General features: G+C 36.4%; 8 protein-coding genes across 8 annotated transcripts; 2 read left to right on the top strand and 6 right to left on the bottom strand. All coding sequences in view use genetic code 12, as the record gives it.

Moving 5' to 3' along the window:
* Positions 1–1,759: 1,759 nt before the first annotated feature.
* Positions 1,760–2,890, bottom strand: KGF56_004016 (uncharacterized protein; the record flags this gene model as incomplete). The annotated part of the gene is made up of 1 exon (XM_049325411.1): positions 1,760–2,890. One exon carries the CDS (start codon positions 2,888–2,890, stop codon positions 1,760–1,762), a length of 1,131 nt encoding a protein of 376 aa, XP_049178874.1.
* Positions 2,891–8,124: 5,234 nt separating this feature from the next.
* Positions 8,125–9,756, top strand: PIR1 (beta-1,3-glucan linked protein; the record flags this gene model as incomplete). The annotated part of the gene is made up of 1 exon (XM_049325410.1): positions 8,125–9,756. The coding sequence occupies one exon, from the start codon at positions 8,125–8,127 to the stop codon at positions 9,754–9,756; it is 1,632 nt and encodes a 543-aa protein (XP_049178873.1).
* A 740-nt stretch (positions 9,757–10,496) lies between these two features.
* On the bottom strand, positions 10,497–13,118 carry KGF56_004014 (serine/threonine protein kinase; the record flags this gene model as incomplete). The annotated part of the gene is made up of 1 exon (XM_049325409.1): positions 10,497–13,118. One exon carries the CDS (start codon positions 13,116–13,118, stop codon positions 10,497–10,499), a length of 2,622 nt encoding a protein of 873 aa, XP_049178872.1.
* A 1,251-nt stretch (positions 13,119–14,369) lies between these two features.
* Positions 14,370–14,759, bottom strand: KGF56_004013 (RNA methylation protein; the record flags this gene model as incomplete). The annotated part of the gene is made up of 1 exon (XM_049325408.1): positions 14,370–14,759. One exon carries the CDS (start codon positions 14,757–14,759, stop codon positions 14,370–14,372), a length of 390 nt encoding a protein of 129 aa, XP_049178871.1.
* A 356-nt stretch (positions 14,760–15,115) lies between these two features.
* KGF56_004012 (proteasome regulatory particle lid subunit) lies at positions 15,116–15,949 on the top strand (the record flags this gene model as incomplete). The annotated part of the gene is made up of 1 exon (XM_049325406.1): positions 15,116–15,949. The coding sequence occupies one exon, from the start codon at positions 15,116–15,118 to the stop codon at positions 15,947–15,949; it is 834 nt and encodes a 277-aa protein (XP_049178870.1).
* Positions 15,950–15,998: 49 nt separating this feature from the next.
* VPS28 (ESCRT-I subunit protein) lies at positions 15,999–16,781 on the bottom strand (the record flags this gene model as incomplete). Its single annotated transcript, XM_049325405.1, has 1 exon — positions 15,999–16,781. One exon carries the CDS (start codon positions 16,779–16,781, stop codon positions 15,999–16,001), a length of 783 nt encoding a protein of 260 aa, XP_049178869.1.
* A 140-nt stretch (positions 16,782–16,921) lies between these two features.
* Positions 16,922–19,303, bottom strand: KGF56_004010 (uncharacterized protein; the record flags this gene model as incomplete). Its single annotated transcript, XM_049325404.1, has 2 exons — positions 16,922–18,295; positions 18,863–19,303. 2 exons carry the CDS (start codon positions 19,301–19,303, stop codon positions 16,922–16,924), a joined length of 1,815 nt encoding a protein of 604 aa, XP_049178868.1.
* A 396-nt stretch (positions 19,304–19,699) lies between these two features.
* KGF56_004009 (uncharacterized protein) lies at positions 19,700–22,921 on the bottom strand (the record flags this gene model as incomplete). Its single annotated transcript, XM_049325403.1, has 1 exon — positions 19,700–22,921. The coding sequence occupies one exon, from the start codon at positions 22,919–22,921 to the stop codon at positions 19,700–19,702; it is 3,222 nt and encodes a 1,073-aa protein (XP_049178867.1).
* Positions 22,922–25,589: the final 2,668 nt, after the last annotated feature.

The raw sequence follows: 25,589 nt of genomic DNA, 5'->3' as shown, positions 1-25,589 counted from the left end.
TGCTTGAGTCACATACAGTTCTTATATTCGGAAAATGACTAAATTTATTTAAAACAGGCCAACATGGAACCCTGCTTCAACAGCAGCAAATGCCAACGTGGAGCCCTGATTCAACAGCAGCAAATGCCAACGTGGAGCCCTGATTCAACAGCAGCAAATGCCAACGTGGAGCCCTGATTCAACAGCAGCAAATGCCAACGTGGAGCCCTGATTCAACAGCAGCAAAGGCCAACTGGTTCAACAGCAGCAGCAGCAGCAGCAAAGGCCATTCCATTCATTTTTGTGAAAAAGGTTTATCAATAGATGTCCTAAACCTTCATCAATTTTAGCTGACCCAAAAATGACGACATCAAAACTTCAATCATTTCTTAATTGAAATTAATGATGTTCAAATGGCAATTTCATTCCAAACATTACAGGGCCATCTTCTTTTACTCTGTAAAATATCCAAAACCACATACTAGCACCTATTAGTTTAGAGCCCCAATACATGTATGTAGGAACGTGGGGTTTCGCCACAGGAGCGTGACGTATATATTTGGCAAAATGTCCGGCAGCCATTGCAATATAATCGTTATTCGTTTTGTTAGGAAGGTGTCAATTAGGAGTTAGACGGAGGAAATGGATAATATTGTTCTCGATATATCCTGGTGCACTAAGTATGATTTTTTTTTTCAGGCCAATTTTGGTTGGCTGAAGGAAAAAAAAAAAAAAAAGAAGAATCTAGGGTAGTGCATTGGTGTTGAAAATTTGATATCTCTACCAATTGTGATTATCAAACTTCATGGTTTGGTCCAAATAACACAAAATGGAGAAATACCATTAAACTAATTAAAATGGGGAAATACCATGAAACTAATTAGAATGTAAAACTGATAGAGTGTAATACTAGCTTAGTCTAACTTTTTTTTTCATTTTGTCAGCAATACTCCATGTAGCCACTAAATGGCACTTATAAAACAAGAAAAAAAGGGCTTATAGTCTAGGCGGCTTCACCGGAAGTTTCCCGTAACTGTTAATTGCATATATCTAACCTCCCCATCCCCTCTTCCTCTTCCTCTTCCTCTTCCTCTTCCTCCTTCTCCTCTTCCTCTTCCTCCTCCTCCTCTTCCTCCTCGTGTTAATTTATTTAGATTCAATGACGAGTCACATTTCCGAGGCATTTTTACCCCGATAAGTTCTACCTCGAAGCGACGATCGCGAAATAATTACATAAATAGATTTACATACAAATAAATAAGTAAAAATTATAATTAACAAAAAGAAGGTTTTATTAGAATCAGCTCTGTGAATAATAACCGTTTTGCATTGAATTTCAGGTATGTGGTTATCAAATAAAACTAGAGAATGTGAGGTTAAAACTGATGGTAAAAGTAAAAGCAATCGTCTCTTTTTTTTTCTTTTCAACTTAGCAAGTATTGTCTAAAAAAAAACAGTTCATCAGACAAACACTTCATTATCTACTACAAGAGTTTCCTGGGAGACTTTGGCTAAACTTTCCCGGTGGTGAGCTATGCCGGACTCCCTTGCATTTCAGCTGTGTATACAACTTCAAAGACGGTTTGAAGTTGCTATTGGAGTTTGGCGCCGACTATAAAATACAAGACACAAGGGGTGATACGTGCTTACACTTGTGCTTTCATTATAATGGTAAAACACAACAGACGGGTCTGGGTAGTGGAAAACAATTGAGTAATGCGCGGATTTACTGTGACAAGTCCGGGTACAAATATTGTTGTTGTTGGTGTTGTGATGGTGGTTAAGAATGGGGCGACCGTAGAGACTCATTACCGAGTATCGATTGCTGCAGTTGATTCAGAAACTCCCGAGAGTTTTGAATAAGATATGAGTTTGTGGAAGTTTGTGTTTGGAAATTGTTACTTTCTAGTTCTGTATATTGGACTTTTTTCAAATCTCTTTCATGTAATTTGTAGTGCCTAGTCATATTGGATTTGACTGAAAATAGTTTACCACACTCTTGCCAAGGACATTTGAATATCTTTTCGCCGGTATGCGAGTAATAGTGCGTTTGCAAAGATGAAGGACGCTTGAATTGCTTCCCGCATATGCGACACCTATTCCTCTCAGCTGTTTCCGGTGTCATATCATAGACTGTGGTTGTATGTCTTCTTTTGCGTTCTTTTTTTTCTAAAGTCATTGATCCTGACGGAGGTGGAAATGATAGCGTGTCATTAGCCCTGGAGTGGTTTGTATAAATCATCGCAAATTGGCCATCATTCTTTGTGTAAGAAGCCAATTGCTCATGTGCTTGTTGGTGTAGTTGTTGCAGTTGCAGAGGCTGTAGAAAAAGTTGATTTGCTGAGCTTCTTTGTAGTGGGTTCAAAAGCGGTAACGAGGGTGTCAAATATTTGGATTGGTCTATTGGAAATTGTCCTGTAGACATATCGGATGATTTTTCTATTAAAACTGGAGGAGGTACTCCGATTTTGGACTCGCTCTGGGGTAATTGCTGCAAATTGGAACTTTCCGAATTATAGCTGTAAGATGCAGGATTATTGCGCGCGACACTTGAAGTCTGCAAATAATAATTTTCATTAGTAATTTGTGGTGGGATTTGATCACCTATCGAAGAAGACGAAGAGGAAGAGATATGTGATGGAAGGACCATATCAGACTGTTGTAAGGGAATTTGCTGCTGCTGTTGTTGTTGCTGTTGTTGTTGTTGTTGTTGTTGTTGTTGTTGTTGTTGTTGTTGCTGCTGTTGTTGTTGTTGTAGTAGTAGTACTTGGTTTTGCAGCTGAGGTATTTGGTGAATTTGTTGCAAATGAGATTGGTGTTGATATAATGGAGTTTGAGCATTATTATAAAACTGAAATGGCTGATTATTGAGGAATTGAAAGCTATGATTGGCTTGGATTTGAGTGTACATAACCTGAGGTTGTGTCGATTTATTATGCTGATTTTTGCTATTGTGAGAATTTAAAGTGTAACTGTTAAGTATTGATTGTTGATTGTTTAAGTTTTGCTTATTTGACATTACTTTTTATTTTTCAGGCATAGTTACAAGACATACCCCTGTTTCTTTTTTAGTTACTGCTGGTAGATAAACATACAATTGTAAATAACAAGGAAAACCTGAAACTTTGATTTGTCTTTTAGTTTTTTTCAAAATGTAAGAGCTAAGTTTTTCTTATTTATATCCCAATGTAGACAAGACGCTACTCTCTTAATGTAAGGGGGTCTAATTAATTCCTCCAAGGACAAAACATACGTTGAATTGAGAACAACCTGTTTCCATTTTTATTGAGTAGTTTTCATTTATAAATTATAGAGTACAGTGTGCTCTGATAGATACAAAAAAAAAAAAAAAATTATATATATATGAGAAAAAAAACAAGTATAAGGCAAGCCACTCCATACCAGAATAATCCTTGAGTTGAAGTGTTGATGCAAGCGAAGCGGTAAAGTAGGTGCTACCAAAACTTTGCGCCAGTTAGCACAAGTCACATGCCTGTAGAACCAGATTCATCTGTAAAGTATTGGAGTGGGAGGGGTTCTATTCAGTTTTGTTTCAAGAGAGATAACATATACGAGAATTTGGTTGCCTCATACGAGAAGAGCAATCCTCCTCCTCATATTCTTGAGTTTGTGATATAGAATCATTGAAAGGAAATTGGTTGGGTGCATGATGTCGAGCATATATATAAATTCTGGATCATATTTATTATCAGGAAATGAGCAGGGTCCAATAAAAAAGGGGGCAGAAAGAAAGGGTATTATATTAGAGTACCTGTATAGTGCTATAGAAACAACCGCTAATCATATCGCCTATTTCTTCCTAATCAAACCTATCTCAAATTTAAAAAAAAACAAAAAAAACAAGTGTACAGTACCTATGTAATAATAAATATCGAACGTCATTGAGTGTTTCGTAGTTATGTGGAATATTTATATACATATACATGGAAAGTATTCTACCTGTAGTGAAAAAAAATTCCTTCTAGCAAAAATCCAATTATCTTTTTCCTAAGCTTAAAGGCTGCAAAATTTACTATTTAGTATCGCAAGATAAAAAAAAAAAAAAGAGAATAAGGTGCAAAGAATCGTCATCTTTAATTTTGTGTCACGTGTTGCAAAATATCATATCACCAGAATTTTCAATCGAGTAAAATTTTTGCTAAGAAAGGAAAAAAGAATGGAGAAAAGAAAGAGACATATTTGATAGAATGATACCACCAGCTGTAGTAGGCAATTGCTATTTCTCGCCTTATTTCCTATAAGCCAACATGATTGTTTCTTGTTTACTTTTTCCGCAATCAAGAAGAACTGAGATTTTTTTTTTTTGTTTTTTGTTTTTTTTGTAATTCAAAGGCGTCTTTTGACATGACTACGAATATTGCGAAAAAATTCTTCTTATGGAATAGTGTAGCTGAAATTCTCGAATCTCTCTATAATATAGTTTCGTCATGCGAGATGGTGAAGAAACTGGTGACGAAATAAAAAGAGCAAAACAGAAAGAAAAAAATAAAAATAAAAATAAAAAAAAAAGATCAGTGTCGTTTTCATTTTAAGAACGTACTAATTGTTCAGGCTTGAAGTCAAAAAGTTGCTGGGCGGCGTGGGGACATTGCAGTTACGACAATAGAAACTAAATTTCTAGAATTGAAGAAATCTTCCTTTACCCCTCTGTCCCCGGATTTCCCCACCTCATCCTGTTCTCAGGTTTAGTTTCAAATAGTATGCAGTAACTGTTAGTGAAATAGAAATTGAGGGCTTGAAAAGAACATTTGATCTTTATAATTCTGGTGGAACCAGAACTATTTTCAACTTTGTTTTTTTTTTTAGCAAGAAAAATGAAAGAAAAAAAAAAGGATACACAGTTTTCCCAGTTGGTTATTTGCAGCAAATCTTTTTATTTAATTAATGCAGAGTATGTGGATATGGATGTGTGCATTTTTTCTTTTTTTTGTAATCTACCTTTTTCTTATATCCATCTGTCAAATTCAATAATTTTTTACCGTTGTGAGGTTATAACTTTATTCTTTTATCTGAAACGAGTTAAGTCTATAGAATTAAAGTGAAAACGGACTTGTTTCAAAATTACATTTCCGCAAAATAAAACTAAAATTAAGAGGTTTTACTGATACAGGTTTTTTGGTTACCTTTGTACTATCCGGCAGCCATTTTCCATCAGTAATATCTTGTGTGAAAGGCAACAGAAATACTGGCATTATCTCTTTTTTATATTGTAACTCCAACAGTAGTTGATTCCTCAAGGGAACAAGCAAACTGTGTTGGAAAACATACGAATCTAAATATCATCACAAGAAAAGAAAGAAAGAAAGAAAAAATCTTCACAAGTCCGCAAAAATGGGGTAATTTTGAACCACCATTTTTTTCTGTTGTGTAACACCACAGGTTGAATAAAAAAAAATCAAATCTTGATTTGTTCACGAAACGAATAACAAAACACGTGCATATGTTCGAAGTCAATGTGAGGATAACCAACCCATATCTAAACAAAACTGGTAGTTCTATTATGTTGCTCATCCAGCTGAACAACCCTTGCTATCCTATTAAGCTACGAAAAAGAACTCAATCACCATTTGCAAAGGCAAGAAGCAACAGAATCGCAACTATGGTATGTAGCACAAATATCCTCTCAATTTGGGAAAAGCACTAATCAACGACAACTTCTAAACAAAGTACGCCCTGTTGTCTTGAATGCTTTTTTCTTCCTTTTTCCTGGCATAAAGCAAATCTAATACAAATTGCAAAGCAGAGAGATCGAGAAAAAACGCTACCAAATAATTTAGAACATGATTTTGGTTGAAAAAAAAAAAATAGACCTTCCAAACATTGTATATACTTTGTTAATATTCACAAGTAGACATGTTTGGTAAGTCTTGGTAGGCTTTCAAATTTTCACCTCTATTTGGACATTAAGATAAATGCCTTAATGAAAAGTATAGATATTTGGACAAATGGGTTCCATTATAATGTACTTTTTTTTTTCTTTTTTTGATAGAAATCGCAAAAGTGTATTTTTTCATAAACAAAGTACACAACTAGTAGTGGAATTATTTTGATAACTATGTTTTCACGTTTCGTTTTTCATCCCCAACAAGAAGACAAGAAGACTGCTTCATTTTGATTACAGAGTATCCTATACACCTAGGGGGAAAAACAATTGGGATCAACAAAATCAATTGTTAATACAAAAATCTCAAACTTTTTGTAGTCCCTCCCTTCCATATATCATACATTTTTACGTCAAGTAGAGCGAGCAAACAATGCCTTAGGCAAGAAATGTGAATGGGTGTGTGTGTGTATTAAAACTCATCCGTATCTTCATAAGTATGGCGATTCTTCAATACCTCCAACTACGCGTGTCTTGAAAGGCCAGGCATCAACTGACTTCTCTCTCTGTGTCTTTCTTTTATCCTAAGCTATATATTTATAGTCACACATGTTATACCAATAGAGTTGGCGCCATGTATTATCGGTAAAGAATCCCTCAAAGAGCATTCAAGTATGGATTTTTTTACAATAAATGGAGAGGCCCATTTTAGCTTACTTGATTGTAATTGCTTTTAACAATGTATATTGCGGGACATATTTTTTCATCTAAACGGTCTCTCCACTATAACGTAACTATCATTTCTTCTAAAATTTACTATAATTCCAACTGTGCGTATAATAATGATCTGATTGAACTAAGGATCAAAAATCTGTTCTAAAAAAACATCGGCTTGACGCACAACACACCTATTTTCGGCGTTAACCCTATTTAAAAAAAATTAAAAAAAAAAAAATGAAAATGAAAAATAACACTTAGTAATTCGGGATAAGCCCCTCTGGACTCGCAATGTCAAAATATTTGACAGAAAAGAAAAAGACATGCAGACAGAGAAACAGAGAGAGAATCTACAAAAAATTAGTACCAAACTTCTGAGCTTCTGAAATTGATATTAGGATTTTAACTCTTGTCTGAAACGCCAAGTGACAAGTCTCAGAAGTTTCTTAATAGCATGAAAGTATATGTGCTTGAGTACTACATAGCACTTGATTCTTTTCCTCATAGTATGTATGAGGTGTCATGTAGAAGCAATGCTTAATCAACCGATCAAAAAATCACCAGCCATTTTTTTCATTTGTTGTTGGCTCAACAATTATTTTTTTTTTTCTTTTTGTTCTCTCCCTCAACTATGTTTACTCTCTTACCTCTTCCCTCCCCCTTTCCCATAAGATGCTTACCAAATTGGACCCAGTTTTGTCCAAAAAAAACAATACATAAACGGCGTCAACGAGGGATAATTCGGACCCACTGGGAACGAGCTATTTACTTTGTAAAAAGCGAGCTATTCAATCATTTTCTTTTATTGTCTTTCCATGGTTTACCTTTCGCCGAATAAGTAACAATATTTTATGCAAGTAATAAACCGAAAGGAGTATTCTAATTAGTTTTCTTTTTTCATGTTCATTCTAAAAATAGTATCGGAGGGAGAGAAAAAAAAAAAAAAAAGTAAATTCTATTGTGATTTGCAACCAGCCAACTCTTCGCTAATCAACAACCAGCACCGATCAATCATCCATTGATCTCATCCTCGTTGCTAATCATCGCCCCCTTTTTTTCTCTATTTGCATCTTAAAGTATTTATCATGACTAATCTTATCACTGCTAGATAAGATGCCGATACAGAGCAGAAGGTATATATTTTTTTTTTTTTGCAAGTAATCTTACTAAATAACTTTAGCCTACTTGTCCAATTTTCATTTTCAAATTTTTTTCTTTTTCCTTTTACACAAAAGAATGGCTCCCCCAATACATACAATAGAAGCTCAATGTGCTTGCTATAACACACACGGGTTTGATTGCATCATTCAAAATTGTGATTTAGCCAACAACTTGAAATGCAACAAAAGCTCCCCTCTAATATTGACTCTAACACTTGTTTCTATTGTTCTTTTTTTATTACTCTTTTTCTATGTTCTTTTCATTTTGTTACATATCTGGTTCTAAGTTTGAAGCCGATAGAAGTATATATAAAGGAGTAGCCAAGGCCGAGTAAAATTTAGATTATTTTTTTACAATCTTGACACTTTTCTCATTTTTTAATTTGTTTTCATTGAAAGTAAGTTGCAAGCTAACTTTATCTTATAATGAAATATCTCACAATCGCTACATCTGCCGCATTGGTATCTAGTGCCTTGGCGGCTACTGTTCCTTCAGCACCATGGTCGACATTGACACCAACAGGAAAAATTCCTTCCAGTGCTACTACGGATTATGCACCTAAATTTGGTATTCAAATTGTTACGGTTGAAGCTGCTGCTAACCTTTCAACTGAAACTGCAGCAAATATAACAAAGGAATTGGAAACTGCTTTACCTGTACGTAATAAAGCGGTTGTCAACACATTATCTGATGGTCAACCAAACGTGGTGACAACAACAACTTACCGAAGTGTTCTGAGTAAGTCATCAGTTGCACCAGTAGCTCAAATTACAGATGGTCAGATTCAGCATCAGACTACTGCTGCTGCTGTTTCTGTGATTAACCAGATAACAGACGGCCAAATCCAGCATCAGACCACTGCCGCTCCTGTTTCAGTTGTTAACCAAATTGGTGATGGTCAAATCCAACACCAGACTACTGCCGCTGCTGTTTCAGTTGTTAACCAAATTGGTGATGGCCAAATTCAACACCAGACTACTGCCGCTGCTGTTTCAGTTGTTAACCAAATTGGTGATGGTCAAATTCAACACCAGACTACTGCCGCTCCTGTTTCAGTTGTTAACCAAATTGGTGATGGTCAAATCCAACACCAGACTACTGCCGCTGCTGTTTCAGTTGTTAACCAAATTGGTGATGGCCAAATTCAACACCAGACTACTGCCGCTGCTGTTTCAGTTGTTAACCAAATTGGTGATGGTCAAATTCAACACCAGACTACTGCCGCTCCTGTTTCAGTTGTTAACCAAATTGGTGATGGTCAAATCCAACACCAGACTACTGCCGCTGCTGTTTCAGTTGTTAACCAAATTGGTGATGGCCAAATTCAACACCAGACTACTGCCGCTGCTGTTTCAGTTGTTAACCAAATTGGTGATGGTCAAATTCAACACCAGACTACTGCCGCTCCTGTTTCAGTTGTTAACCAAATTGGTGATGGTCAAATCCAACACCAAACCACTGCCGCTCCTGCTTCAGTTGTTAACCAAATTGGTGATGGTCAAATCCAACACCAAACCACTGCAACCCCATCAACTGTTGCTGCTATTGCCCAAATCTCAGATGGTCAAATTCAACATCAAAGCTCAAAGGTTGCTCCATCTCACGTTACCGCTGCTGCTCAGCTTTCTGATGGTCAAGTCCAACACGAAAATGCAACTGTTGCAGCTGAGTCTCGCGTTGCCGCTGTTGCTACATTAAGTGATGGTCAACCACAAGTCACTGGACACGCTAGTGAACTTGAATCAGCTATCCCAAAAGCTTGTTCATCAAAAAACAATCTTATAATGACATTAAAGAAAGGAATGTTATCGGATTCAAAAGGCAGAGTTGGTGCTATTGTTGCTAATCGTCAATTTCAATTTGATGGCCCACCACCACAAGCTGGTACAATATTCGCAGCTGGCTGGTCAATTTCAAGTGATGGCTACTTAACTTTGGGTGACTCGAAAGTGTTCTACCAATGTTTGAGTGGTGATTTTTACAACTTATATGACAAGAATATTGCAGCTCAATGTAATGCTGTTAAGTTGAAGATCATTGACTTTGTCGATTGTTGAATTGATGACGCGGATAGAGAGAAAGAAAGCAAGAGGGGTGGTTAGAAAATAATATAATAATTGAATAGAGGGAAAAAAAAAAATCAAAAAAAAAGAGGTCATTATACTTCAGGACGATGATATGGGAGGTAAGAGAAGAGAGGAAGTGGAAGTTGGTAGAGGGATATTAGGCTTTACCTTTTCCCATTATAGGTTTACTTAAAAATTGTTTTCATTTACGTTTAAGGTTTGTAAGTTTTCGGTTCAAGTGTTTTTGTATATATATATATATTAGTTTGGAACTTTTTATTTTTCTTCCAATAGGAAATTATATTGGAAGACATTATTGATTTTACTCTCAATGCTGGTATATTTCTGCTTACGGGGGAGGGGGGGTATCTTTGTTCCCTTTGTTCCCCTATGTGCTCCCCTATTTCTTCATTCATCATATTGCTCTCTTTTTTCCCGATCCCCGTGCTCCTTTAAATCCAATCCTCCTATTGTTTTTCTACTCGATGGTTGTCATGACAACCAATGATAGACATTCTACAATCTAACCTTTTTTGCAGCATCTGTTATATGCATGTATGCAGACACGGTTTCCAAGATGCAGGTTTTACAAAATACGAAGGAGAAGAAAAGTTTAAATAAATTGTCAGATTTGACCTTCTAATTTTAATAAGAGGCATATTATATTTTTACTTTCCCCATACAATAATTTTGTCTATGTAATATATGTATTAGCATCAAAAATCTAACAATTACCGTTTCAAAAATCCCTTTTGTTTAACTGGACTGTTTGCATTTGATGTCATTGTATAGGCAATACTAGTGTACGCGCTTCTTTCAGGGCTATAAATGGCATCCAAATTAGAAACCTCTTCTGGCTCTTGTCCATACCGCAATGTGACCGAATTAAATTTTGCAAAAGGATCATTCGGATCGTCAATGATTTCGATAATATCGTTACCACTTATATTAATCACTGAAGACAGCGAATTCTCTTCTCTGGATTTTTGCAACTGCTCGTGCTTCTTTGTTGTTGCTGTTGCTGTTGTTGTCGTCGTCGTCGTCGTTGTTGTTGCTGTTGTTGTCGATGTTGTTGACGATGGTGATTTAGTCAAGACTGGAATCATTGGTGGCTTTTGGTGGCGTAGCAACGCCCATTGAGTATTTTTGAAAAATGCGTGGTTTTTCACTTCTGAAGCTCCTGTCTTGGACCCTAATCTTTTTTCTTCTTCCTTGATGAGTAGCTTCTTGATCAACATCTTGCAATTCGACGATATTGCTTGAGTATCAGGGAATTTTACATCACGTTTGAGGATATTGGCAAACGTTTTCTTCCTATCGTGGCCTTTGAAAGGGGTTATGCCAAATAGCATTTCGTAAATGAATATTCCCAAAGTCCACCAATCAACTGCACCAGTATGACCTTTACCTCGTATTACTTCTGGTGCAATATACTCCTCTGTACCAACAAAGGAGTTTGTTCTGAAACCATCAATACAGGCCTTTGTATCTATTGTGGGTCCATTATGTGGCGAGTTTCCACCGGACGTCAAATGTATTCCGTTCTTGGCGAATGTTATCTCTGGATTTTTAGCAATTTCGCTCTGCTTAGACAAGTCAAAGTCACTCAACATGATATGTCCAGATTGGTGCAACAAGATATTCTCTGGTTTGAGGTCTCGATAAATAAAACCCATTAGATGCAAGTATTCCAATGCAGCTGTAACCTCTGCTGCGTAAAACTTGGCTTCATTCTCAGAAATAGTTTTTGATTCTCTAGTTTGAAGTGCACGGAAAAATTCTCCTCCCATACAGTATTCCATACAAAAGTACAAAAAATCTTTCGACTGGAAAGAGTGATACAATGTTACAATGAATGGGTGGTTGGAAGTTGCCAATATCTCCTGTTCAGCTAGCGCTCGTTTAATTTTATTTCTCTCAATCATTTCTTTTTTACTCAAAATCTTCATGGCATAGAGCTTGTTTGACTGCTTTTCTCGCACCAAGTAAACTTTCCCTACATCGCCTTTTCCCAATAAACGGATTTTTTCAAAACTATCGGGACCAACTTGAACATCAACCACTTTTGTAGCCGAATGTGAATACGTTCGGTCTTGCGTATAAGTTCTTGGACGCCCTGTAATCTTTACCTCGCCAATATGCTTGTTAATGTCAAATGGCTCATCCTCGTTTTGATGTTGTGCTGGCAAAGAGTTTTCTTGTTTTTCACTCATTAATTTGTGAACCAATGGTGCAGACGCGACTCTCCGCAATGCTCGCTGGAACGGAGAGAATGGTGGACTAACATTGCTCTCAACTCCCGGAGACTTTGAAAGCACGTCATCAAGTGTTAGGGCGTTACCAGTACCAGTACCATCATTACCATCATTATCATCATCATAATTATCATCATAGTTATCATCATCGTTGTTGTTATTATTATTATTATTATTATCATTATCATCAATTTTATTGATATATTTGTTCTTGGATGGTTTCGTTGAAGAAAATTCCTCAAAGTCTTCAGACTCGTCTCCAGATGAAAATTGATTATAATGTATTTTCGGCGGCTTTAGAATTCCATGTTCATTCAAAGAGTAAACAGAGTCATTATGCCTTAGTGACACTAATAGATCGGATTTGTTGGTACTTAGATACTTTGATTGCGGTGGTTGGGATACGCTTAAATGAGGAGGCAATCCTTGATGCTGGAAATATGGGTTTGACCGAATAACAGGAGTAGATGCCTCAGCGAGATCGTGCGATTCTGATGGCACCTCAGTGGTGGTAATTTGTGGTAGGTTCCTAGAAGCATCCAGTAGGATGCTTCTGGACTTTTTGTGTTTACCGATAGGTGAAGAAGCCGTTTGCGTGAATGGGCTTGAAAGTGATCTCCCACGGCCAGACAGGGTTGAAATCTTGTCCTCAGGACTACCCATGGAACTGGAAGGTAGTCGAAACATACTCCTGAATCTACTTAACCCCCCACTTCCATTACTATTTGCTGAGTTTTGTTCAGCATGAAGTCCTGACGTTGATAACGGGGAATTGTTGGTTGAGTCGGATGAAGATTCTGTTTTGACATTGCTTGATAGGTCATTTTCTCTGTTGAAAAGAAAACGTGTGATTGAGATTGATCGATTGCGATTTCTCGACAGTGGCCGAGAAACGGGTTTGAGATCGGGACTTGAGCGATATGTTTCTTTACCACTATCGAATGGCGATGAAGAATCGAGTGTCAGTGTCACTTCCTCGTTGGATTCGCCATTATTGCTACTCTTAATATTACTATTACTATTACTGTTACTATTACTATTATTGTTGTTGATGTTATTTGTGCTGGTTAAACTACTAAATATCGAAATGCTAACCATCGGTTTGCCCTTAATTGACTTGAACAAATTCTATATTCTTTTTTTTTGTCTATGTGTATATGTGTATATATGACCCCCTACAAATGTCGCTTAGCGGTTGGGGCGGTCTTTTCTTGATTTAATTATTGAAGCAAGCAAATAGAGTCTGTTAGATGCTTGACTCCTTTTTGAATTAGGTAGTGTGTGTATCCACTATAATGATCAAATATATTTCCAAAGGGAAAAAAGAAAAAGAAAAAAAAAAAAAAAAAAAAGATGCAGTTATGGATATTCCTTGTGCACAACAATTGAGGTGTGTTGTATGTGGTGTTGTGCTGCTCCTCTCAATAGAAGCAGTAAATATTGTCTATTCTTGTTAAAGAGAAAAAAAAATATACTTGGATGTTTGAATTGGTGGAAAAAGTGAAAGTTGAAGAAAATCTTTAGGAGAGAATATATATTGAAAGGTAGTGTAATTATTTTCTCCTTATAAAAAGCAAACTTTGTGTAGTTTGATAGCACACAATTTGTACAAAAAGGTTAAAGAAAGTAAAGCGAATAGAAAATGAAAAGTCGGTTTTGTTAGTACTATCTACTGATTTGGTTAGCCACTGGTGAGGGCTCTTGACTCTTGGCTCCTGGCTCCTGGCTTTTGGCTTTTAGCTTTTGGCTCGTCTCAATGATATAACAAGTAGGGTAGGGTAGAAAGAAATGGCAAAGTAGACAAAATTTGTCGGGGTACAAATATGGTTCACATGTAGCTTGCCTCTAAGCTGTCCTAAAGAGCTGGTTTCTGTTGGATAGATTCAATTTCTGTTGGATAGATTCAATTTCTTTTGGATAGATTCAATTTCTTTTGGATAGATTCAATTTCTTTTGGATAGATTCAATTTCTTTTGGATAGATTCAATTTCTTTTGGATAGATTCAATTTCTTTTGGATAGATTCAATTTCTTTTGGATGGATTGTAAATTGCTTTTTTACCAAATGAACATTTTCGCAATGTGAAAACTTGTTGACTGTCTTGAAACTGCAAAATTGCAATTGCTATTGTATTCCACTATCGAGCAGCACCGACTGACACTATCGAGCAGAGAGAGATAGTGGAGCAACACTGACTATCTCTCTGGCACTATCGAGCAACACTGACTATCTCTCCGGCACTATCGAGCAACACTGACTATCTCTCTAACACTATCTTCAGCATTTTTCCGCCTCTCTTCACTTTTATGATGAGCGGCTCATAGCTCCTTCAGAGCGGCTCATAGCTCCTCATATGAGATGAGGCGGTAATAGAAAATTGGGTATCGAATTTTTAATATAATAAACATGGTGACAATTTCTGCAAATCATCTTACCCTCTACCAATTGTGTTTCAACTAGTAAAGTGTGAAGATCCTTCAACACTTCTTTATCGTCCTCCATTATTGGATCCAATCCATCTGGTTTCTTTAGCGGCAACGAATCATTTCCCAAATCTTTCGCTACTGCTATTACTGCATCCCAATCTAGTTTATCTAACATATGTGCAATAAACTCAGGTTTGAACTCCTGCTCCTCCTGAACTAATTGACACTCCTCATATTTCAATGGGAAAGCATCTTGCGAAGATTGACAAGACTTCACTGCACACTGAACAAGATTAGTAGTAATAAACTTCATCTTCCTTAACTTCTTTGAATATACATTATGAAAATTGAAAAGATGATGAGATGAATTAAAAAAAATTCACCATCTCTTTTTTTTCTTTTTTTTTTTCGACTGAGTAATACACGAAAAATATGAAGGAAGAAGAAAAGAAAAGAGAAAGAATTACTTCGCAGAGTGCGGTGGTTTCTTTGAATTGCCACTGTAAAGACCAGTCAAGTGGCGGTTTGTTTATATTGTTTTTTTTTCTCCCTCTCTTTCTCTCTCTCTGTCTTTTCTCCAAGTGGGCAATTCATTAAGCTTTTAAACCACTCGATAGGACATAGAGATAGGCAATAGAGTATAGAGATTGGGTATAAACAAAAAAAAAAATGTCATTGCAAAAACTTACTGCTGAGATATACTTTCTGTTTGAAAAAGAGGATTATCATAAATGCCAGCAACTATTAACTCCTATTAAAATTGAGTTGATCAAACACAATTTGCTTGTACCAGTAGACTCCAACACTCAAACTAAGGATCAACTTAATGACATAAGAATTGCACAAAGGATTTTGGAAATTGGTGCATTCTCATCCTTGTTCACTAATGACTATACGGGCTTTGAAAACTATTTTGCCCAGTTGAAACCATTTTACACAAATGAGAAATTACAGAATTTGAAAAAAGCTCATGTTAATACTGATACCACCAAGATAATATCTTTGTACTTGTTATACCTTTTGAGCCAAGGCTTGATTTCGAAATTCCATGTGGAACTAGAGTCGATATATAATTTTGAGCAGTTTGACGCTGAAAACGACAAATTCTTGCGCTTTCCTATTGATCTTGAAAGTAACTTGATGGAGGGTAATTGCATCAAGATTTGGAAGCTATTAAATGAAGAGCAAAGTCTTCCATGTAAAGAGTTTTCACACTTTGGCGCAACTTTAATAAATGCCTTGAGATTCGAAATAGCCAGAAGTTTGGAAAAAACATACACCTCAATTCCAGTTTCAAACTGTAAAAATCTTTTATACTTGTCACAGGAAATAAGTGACGCTGCATTTGAACATACTTTGAGGGATTCGTTAAACTTGACAAATTGGGAACTTAAAAATGGAGTTCTTTATTTCACTCAAACAGAAAGTGAGGCAAACATAGACAATGGATCAATTATAAAGAATGTGTTGGGGTATGCAGAGCAAATGGAATCTATTGTATAGATTAGATATATTTCGGCAATTTTAATACATTTTTTTGTATTTTTTTTTTTCAATTCTTCTCTAATGACGAATAGAATCCCTTGTAGGCTACATCCAAATCACTCAAGAATATGTCTGCATCCTCTTGATTCAATTCTTTCTCTAAATTGTTAATCTTTATCAACCAATTTACTAGTTTTGACTTACCGGCTACTTCCATATTCTCATTGAGCTCGTTCAAATTAACCACCAACTCACTTAGTAGAGGGTGTAGCTGATCTCTTGTTTTGTAATTCAACTTTATAGCATCCATGCAAGTAATGAAGTTTCCTGTAATTTCGGCAATTAATCTTGCATTAGCACTATTGCCATTACCATTTCCACTGGTGCTATTGGTGGCAGCAGTGGATGAATTTTCACTAATATGCTCAATCGTTGAGGGTACACCACTAATCAATCTACGCATTGCTTGTGGACAGTTTAAATGGAATTTTGTCATAAATAGTTGCAAGAAATTTGACAAGTCTGGTTGAAGGCCCGGTAGAAGCTGTTGCAAGACCTGTATCTTTGGCTCGTCAAATCCTTTGACCAAAGTCTGATACTGATATATCAATCTGAATGTTGCTGAAGTGAACTTCTCCTTATCGGTTACGTAGTCCTTGATATACGCATTCTCTAGCATTTCAATTGACGGGATTATAGAGCATACTTCGGCTAGTGCATCATACGTCGATTTATGTGTGGGAGATTTAATTAGCAGGGACCTAGTCACCTCCTCATTATACCTGATCGAATCTGAAGATATTGTAAACGAAGTCGAGGCAGTTGGTGCATATTCTGGAGGAAAGCTCATGATAAGAGAATCGAGTATAGTGTGTATGTGTGGTATTGGTGATATTTTTCATACTAGCTACCATATATAATATATATAGTGGGAAAAAAATAAGAGGAATAAAAATCCAAAAGGAAAAGAATGGCCTCTACAAAATTCTCTCAATCTATATACAGCGTCAAGCTAATTGACTTTGGATTATTAAAACTAGCACCATTATAGCCTAGTTTTTCCCAGTCGTCTTTGCAAAACCGGTAAACAGTCGGGGCGGTTCTGTAACGGTTCATTAATGAACAAATATCTGCATACTTTTTTGACGCAAAAAATTGGTCAACAAAGTGTTTCCCAAATCTAGCTTTAGCAACTTCACATTCATGCATTATCCATTTTAGTAAATACTCACTTGACTTTCGATCAAAGGGACATACAATTATTGGCAAACGTACATCAAAGTCTTTTGCTCTGGAAAACTTTAGTTTTAGTATCAACTCGAATCTAATTGAATAAAAATGACCTTGTAGAGTCAAACTTTGATTGTGGGTGATTGACAACCCTTCGTGTAACTTTTCGCTGAGCTTGTTGCTGGAAATGGTGGTTGACTCTATAATTGTGGTGCCATGTTCAATTGATACTTCTTGTTCAATTATTGAAGGTTCCTGAAACTGGTATATTTGCAAGTAATCGTTTGTTTGGGGAAAAGGTATTTCAAAGCGTTCCTCTTCTCCTTGGGTATTTAGTTCCCTACCCGGGCTTAAAGTCGCCGTATGTAGTTTATTTTCCTTAAGTGGTGGAAGACCCCCATCGTGACACTCCAAACACTCCTTTACCTGGCATGTTATTTGCTTTACCGTAATATTCTTTTTAACTTTGTTGTTGGCTGCATTGGTCAGGAGCTTACATTTCAAGCTCAATTTGTCACCGGGACCAATTGCTGTTACTGACACTGTTATCTCTGCAACCACTTGATTATCAGGAGACTTTCTAGATTCAACAACTGGTTCATTAAATTGCCGATAAAGTGGCAATGTATCATAAGTTTTGATGACAACCGGAAAGGTCTCTAAGAATGACGACTCCTTGAAACTATTCTCTCCAAGAGTTACCTTAACTACCAAATAATGAGTTGTACACGCACCAAACGTTAACAGAAAATTGGAAGGTGCTATATCTCGCGGTATAGGAATCAATATGGGTAAATCCACTCCTAATACTTTCTGAGAAAAGTCGTTTGCAGGCTTGAATGCCAATGGATCCTCAAAAGATTTGATCTCCTTGAACGCTTCATTAGAACCAAATTTAGCAGGGACAGATACTTTTTGTCGCGTAATTAGATATACTGCTGCTGACCGGATCATAAATGGTGACCCATCGTTTGATCTTATATGAGCTACTGTTTCAATTCTTGGTATACTCCGTGGGATACCTGGGCAACCGTACACCACAGAGAATGATGTCGATTCCAAAAAGATGGATATTGGACATTCAGTTTTCTGCGAAGCTGTAGAATGAGCTTGAAATAGCATTGAAAGAAATGTCTATAACCTAAAGGTGTGAAAAAAGCATTAGCCGCTTACCAGTTATCATTTTTCTGCACATAGTTTTCTTTTTTTTTTTTTATTATTATTATTATTATCATTTTTATTTTTAATTTTAACAAGAACATTACAGATTCATCCTAACATCTATATAAACTATTCTTCAATCTATAGAACCCCTGGTATAATTGCCCATTTCAATCTGAATTCCTCTCTGTATTTCTGTTTATAATATTTGTAGGTTTCAAGAGATGTAATGGACAAGTTCAATACCACAAATGACCAAGCCGAGAGAAATGCAAGCGATATCTCGTTGAATCCATCTTTAATACTTAGGAGGAGAAAAACCGTATAGATGACAATTTCACATAGATAGTGTGGCGAGGCAACCACTGTAAATCTCGGCAAAGAGTATTTCCTCAAATGAGCCAAGTGGTAATGAATAACAAACTGTTGGGCGGAGGATATGCCAAACACACTAATCAAAATATAATCAATAATAGTCAAGGAAGCACTAGTGGAACAATTTTCTCGCAAGCCATAATATGTTGCTAGAGAAATCAATACATAGTGCGCCATCCCCACAACATAATGACTGAAATTGATTTTGGACTCCGAAGAAAACTTTGTTACTGCAAAACTTTCAACCATTCTTCTTCCTCCTTGAATCCAAAGTAATTTATGGATAATTGAAATGTTTTTAAATGTAACAGAAGGTAATGATGATTGGCCGATAATTTTCTCATGACAAGCTTTGAAATATGAAGCAGTGGCCAAAGTAAATAAACAAATGTAGAAATGGGTAAACCATTGTTTTGGAACCACCAAATTTCCAGTTATGAAATTGACAATTGAAGATGTAGGACTTTCATTGATGACTTCTGTGTTTTTACCATACTCCAACAATTTGTTCAAGGGTTTGATTAGTTTTACTAGCAAGACTCCCAATAATAAGAAGAGGAAAGCCAATGATATTAGCACTTGAGGTTGGTAGAATGTAATGTTCATGTTATGCTATATCCGCTAGGTGTCAAAAAAGAAGCACCCCAGAAAGGCGAGAAATAAATAGAGATAGAGAAAGAAAAAAAAAGAAAAAAAAAGAGAAAAATAGTGCCAGTTCAACCGCAAAACAATCTTCTAAATAAGACTAACCTTATTAGGGGAGGGAGGGAAATGTGAGGTTCTTTGAAGGGGAGTCAATTATGTGTACTTCTACAAAACATAGATGTAGTCAAAATTAAAACTTATTAGTATTTGTATTAAATACAGTCTAATTTTTTTCGTTTCTTAAGGTTTTTTTTTTTTTTTTTTTTTTTTTCATTTGTAAGGGTACCAAAATTTTGGAAGGAAAATAAAGTTTATGCTGAAGATATGCCTTTAATATATTAGCTGAAATTATTTACATCAAAAGAAGGCAATTGCTGTAACTAAAGCAATAATAACAGCGAAACTTTTGTTGACCAGGTTATTAATGGATACATTTTCGAGTAATGAAAAATCTTCTGTAGTATTGTTTGTAGATTTGTCTAAAGGTTTGTCTAAAGATTTGTCCAGAGACGATTTGTCTAAAGTCTCAGTTATTGTCACAGATATTAAAGTAGTTGACATCTCATCGAGAATCGACTCAGATAATTTTGCAATAGTTGATTCCTCATCAATTCGTATCGGTTCAACATTGTCGGTAGAGAAAGATTGAGTGGTCTTTTGGTTTGTAGTAATTTCTGGTGAACTTGATGATGATTCATACTGTACTGTCCCTGCAGTACTGTATATTTCATTGGACTCAGAAGTAGTTGAATCAGCGGTTAAGTAGTCAGTGTTCGCAGCTGTAGCATCAGTGACAGTCGAGTCGTCAGTTATTTCAGTGACCTCTATGACCTCTGTGGTCGTCAACTTCTCAGCAATCTCGGTGGTCTGAGAAGTCTCAGTAGTCTTTGTCGTTGTGGTCTTAGTGGTTTGAGAAGTCTCAGTAGTCTTTGTTGTTGTGGTCTTAGTGGTTTGAGAAGTCTCAGTAGTCTTTGTTGTTGTGGTCTTAGTGGTTTGAGAAGTCTCAGTAGTCTTTGTCGTTGTGATCTCAGTGGGTTGAGAAGTCTCAGTAGTCTTTGTCGTTGTAGTCTCAGTGGTCTCGGCAGTCTTTGTTGTGGTGGTCTCAGCGGTTTGAATGGTCTTTCTCGTTATGGTCTGAATGATATGGGTGGTTTGAGTGGCCTGGGTGGTTTCTGTAGTTTTAGCAGTCTTTGTGGTGGTGGTCTCGGTGATCTGAGTGGTCTGAGTAGTCTCAGTGGTCTTTGCGGTTTCTGTGGTCTTTGTCGTTGTGGTCTCAGTAGTCTGAGTAATCTCGGTAGTCTGAGGAATCTCGGTAGTCTGAGTAATCTCGGTAGTCTGAGTAGTCTCGGTAGTCTTTGCAGTTTCTGTGGTCTTTGCAGTTTCTGTGGTCTTTGCAGTTTCTGTGGTCTTTGCAGTTTCTGTGGTCTTTGCAGTTTCTGTGGTCTTTGCAGTTTCTGTGGTCTTTGCAGTTTCTGTGGTCTTTGTCGTTGTGGTCTCAGTAGTCAGAGAAGTCTCAGTGGTCTTTGTTGTGGTGGTGGTGGTCTCGGTAGTCAGAGTAGTCTCAGTTGTCAGAGTAGTCTCAGTTGTCAGAGTAGTCTCAGTTGTCAGAGTAGTCTCAGTTGTCAGAGTAGTCTCAGTTGTCAGAGTAGTCTCAGTTGTCAGAGTAGTCTCAGTTGTCAGAGTAGTCTCGGTGGTCAGAGAAGTCTCGGTAGTCTTTGTAGTTTCTGTGGTCTTTGTCGTTGTGGTCTCAGTAGTCAGAGAAGTCTCGGTAGTCTTTGCAGTTTCTGTGGTCTTTGCAGTTTCTGTGGTCTTTGTCGTTGTGGTCTCAGTAGTCAGAGAAGTCTCGGTAGTCTTTGCAGTTTCTGTGGTCTTTGTCGTTCTGATCTGAGTGGTCCTTGCAGTTTCTGTGGTCTTTGTCGTTGTAGTCTCAGTAGTCAGAGAAGTCTCAGTGGTCTTTGTTGTGGTGGTGGTGGTCTCAGTGGTCTGAGTAGTCTCAGTTGTCAGAGAAGTCTCGGTAGTCTTTGCAGTTTCTGTGGTCTTTGTCGTTGTAGTCTCAGTAGTCAGAGAAGTCTCAGTGGTCTTTGTTGTGGTGGTGGTGGTCTCAGTGGTCTGAGTAGTCTCAGTTGTCAGAGAAGTCTCGGTAGTCTTTGCAGTTTCTGTGGTCTTTGTCGTTGTAGTCTCAGTAGTCAGAGAAGTCTCAGTGGTCTTTGTTGTGGTGGTGGTGGTCTCAGTGGTCTGAGTAGTCTCAGTTGTCAGAGAAGTCTCGGTAGTCTTTGCAGTTTCTGTGGTCTTTGTCGTTGTAGTCTCAGTAGTCAGAGAAGTCTCAGTGGTCTTTGTTGTGGTGGTGGTGGTCTCAGTGGTCTGAGTAGTCTCAGTTGTCAGAGAAGTCTCGGTAGTCTTTGCAGTTTCTGTGGTGGTGGTGGTAGTCAGAGTAGTCAGAGTAGTCTCGGTAGTCTTTGCAGTTTCTGTGGTGGTGGTCTCTGTGGTTTGAGTAGACTCGCTAGTCTGAGGAGTCTCGGTGGTCTCTGTTATTGTGGTAGTTTCGGTATGCAAGTCTACGCCTGGAATAGGTGGCGGAAGTGCACAACGACAGTTACTTGGAACTTCTTGATCAGGAGTTACGCCGTCGTATGTTACTCCAAGGGAGAAGATTCCAAGGAAATCAGCATTGATTGTCTTGAATAGATTTGCATTATATCCGAGACCAATTTTGAATTCTTGGGAAACAATGTCATTAAACACACCCTTCAAAGTAAGTACTCCTGAGGTAGAACTATAGGTATACTCAGTAAATGCCGCGAATGGAAGACTCAAAATCGAAATATCTATACCTAATATGTTACCTTTTCCAAAACCAACAACTGTAATTCTAGAAGCAGGTGTTTTCAAAGGTTCAGCATAAAGTGAAGCTTTTGAGTCAGCAAGGTAAAATGTTTGGGATTCATCAACCGGCAATAAAGTATTTGTGAAGTGTACCGAGCTATCACCACTCAACTGGAAGCACCCATTACCAGAAATTCTAGTGTACTGGTGATAAATTGAGTTATGCAAGCAGATTGAACCTCTGTTCACTAATGTTGACCCTAGAGCACCTAAATGGACAATACAATTGGTATTTTTTTCTTGGTGGAAAACAATCATTCCATTGTTGGTCCAATCAATTGCTGTAAGGCCCATGACTGGCACCTTGGCGCTATTAGCTGCCAAATAAATTTCACCATTATTGAGGAATGATGCACCAACCAATTCGTACTTTGTTACTAATGTACTCCTGAGAGAATTGAATGCAATGATTCCGTCATTCTGAATTTCATTTAAAATGCCCAATAAAGTGATTGATAAACCAATACTAGGTGTATTGCTTGAAATGTAGAAACCTGCATTTTCTTCAACAATCAAATCACCTACAAAGCTTGAAATAGCGTTATCAATTATAGACCAATAAGCACCTGTTCGAATTATTGTGTCGCCAATAGCCCCAAGGGCTCCTATTGAAATTGTGTTATTTGAAATAGCCGTAATGGCATTTGACCCTTGAATGAGGAAAAATAGAATCGGAAGCCAAAGGTGTTTTAGCATTATTTGAGATCTGTCTGATTAAGTGATAAATAGTATTCAGTGTGTATTTGTAATTCCACAAATAACTAGCAAGATGAACTTCAAGTCTGTTTTATATTCAGAAACAAGACATCTTTCATCTTTGACAAAAGAAAAAAGAACCATGTCAGGGTTATTTTACATTGCGGCAAAACAAATGACTCTCTTCTGTCCTTTACCAGATATTCTTGATCAAACTGTTACCTCAATTCGTTTTTGAATCGAATTTTAAGCGACTGCAAAAAGAGAAAAAAAAAAAAAGAGATGCAAAAAAATAAAAAAAAAATGACATTTACACATAAGCAAATATAGAAATATTTTTTCCCTTTCTTTTTCGTTTCTTTATTCTTATTTTTCATTAATTATTTTCGCAAGTATCCTGATAATTGAATGTTTGACTTGCTGTGTGTTTAGTGGATATGTTATTTTCTCTTTGCAATTCCCAAACTAGTTGCACTAGCCAGTAGATTTTTCCATTATTATTTGTTTATTCATTGCAATGAGGGTAAATTGAATAAACATTATGGTTAGGGGTTCAAACAATTGAAAAAAAAAGGAAAAAAAGAAACTGGTGTAACGGTTATCAATCAAATAGGTCACGAAAAATCGTTGATAACAAACAAATGGTCTTCGTATCATTGTTCTTTTTATCGCAAATATTGTATTCGTGTGTTTTGTTATCACATGATGTTGTCGAACCAAAAAAAAAAAGTCTTTTATTTCCTCAAGAGAATGTGAGTTATCTAAAGAGTAGTACACAATCTTCAAAAGCTAATCTCTCCGTTGATATATATTAACGTGAGCTTTGCAAATTTCTAGCGGTACATGCGTACAAGAATAACAAGTATCAATGCTTGAATCTAGGACATTCATTTTCAACAAGGAAAGTGAAACTTGGTTTTCTTCTTCAGCATACGTTCATAATCAAGGTAATGGCTTTATATTTTTAACATTTATAAAACTAATACATTTTTATCATCCATATTATAGTACTTAGATCAACTATAAAGTATTGGATTTAATTTAGCCGCAACTTCATTTTCTCAATTTAAGTGGTTTATTAAATAAGGGGTAGGCGCATAAAAATACGAAATGCATTATTTAGCAAGAAAAAAAAAATAGATTTAACGAAAAATGCATTTAACCGAATTGCCTAAGCGATATTTTTACTTCCTTAAATTTTGCAACTATATTTTTTTAAAAAAAAAATAATAAATCTACTGTCTAACAACTGAGTTTCCAACTTTTCAAAGTGGATAAATGAAAAATGAAAAATTTCAACATGTATTAAAAATGCAGATATTAGAGTAATCTGGTCCTATATTGATAAATTGACCCTGATTCGAAAAAAATAGTAGCATCCTTCGAAAAAGCAGGCTAATCTTTCGTCATTAATCGCTCTTTTTGAATTTTTAAGGAAAACAATTGGTTTTTTCTGGTCTATTTATTAAAAAATTGAAAAGGATTTGATAAAGTCAAAATAGGCATATAACTAATACAAAAAAAGACTTGTACAAGTATTACAACTTGACTTAGAACTCAAGGCAATAATAAATTCATATTGATGTTAGTTGTGGTTGTTTCCTTAGCAAAGTCGATGTTGGTCAAGGGAACAAGTAACATCCAAAGAAAGCTCAGATATACACGGCATTACTGTATTATTCTTCTAGCATTATTAGCAATTTCGTTACATATACACGCAGTATAAAAGTATAATGAAGGTGATCTTCACTTATTTATGTACATTGGTAGTGTTCGTCTTACCTCCGTATTATTTGAAATCTTTTCTTTCATTAGTATTTTTTTACATCAATTTACGAGGTAATGAATATCAAGATATACAAATTGCAGCTTTGCATATAGCATGACCATCCATTGGCAGAACTTCGCTGTGGCTAATAACTGAGCCTAAAGGTTAGGGGGACATATTGAAGTCACAAAAATGCTAAATAAAGTTTAACGTGTATCCTTTCACATTTTCACCAAGACACAAACTTTTTAATTGTGAGGGTTTCGCCATGTTTGGCCAGGGCAATGGTGTAAGTTCTTTACACACAAGCCCAAAAAAAAAAAATAGATAAATATTATATATTGTAAAGCATTCATTTTCTTTATTTTTATATTTATTATATGCAACGATATTTGACCAAAACCAAAAGTTGATTAAGGGTCGTTTCTCTTGGGTGAACTTTTTTTCATGTAGCATTTGCCCTATAAAACTCATAAATATGGGTCTAAGGGTTTATTATTCTATCCGCCTTAGTTGGGTCTAGGGAAGGGTATTCAAAGATTCAAACTTTCATTTTTCTTCTGAAGGGACGATTTATTAAAACTGGATTAATTAAAAAAAAAAAAAAATGGGCGCGATAATGGAAAATTCTTAAGCAATCAACAAGTGAACACATCCAGAGGGATTCTTAGCGTACTCCTTACAAGTATGGCGTGACATCACAAGTGGATAGTGCAAGTCACTCGATATATTTATTAATCTGCAAAGCTAAGTAAGCTTATCTCAGGTTTCTACTTAAGGTGTCTGACCATCTATTACGATGCATAAGCAAAATCCGTATAAACTCTGGATTGAATTATCACACAATGTAATGTTATGTTGAAGAAGCTACCAGATGGTATCTATCTTCTAGATTTGTGG

This window comes from Candida oxycetoniae (assembly GCF_023343755.2).
Source record: "Candida oxycetoniae strain CBS 10844 chromosome Unknown scaffold19, whole genome shotgun sequence".
NCBI lineage: Eukaryota > Fungi > Ascomycota > Pichiomycetes > Serinales > Debaryomycetaceae > Lodderomyces > Lodderomyces oxycetoniae.
Note: the sequence above shows the minus strand (reverse complement) of the source record. Positions and strands in the feature narration are given on the sequence as shown.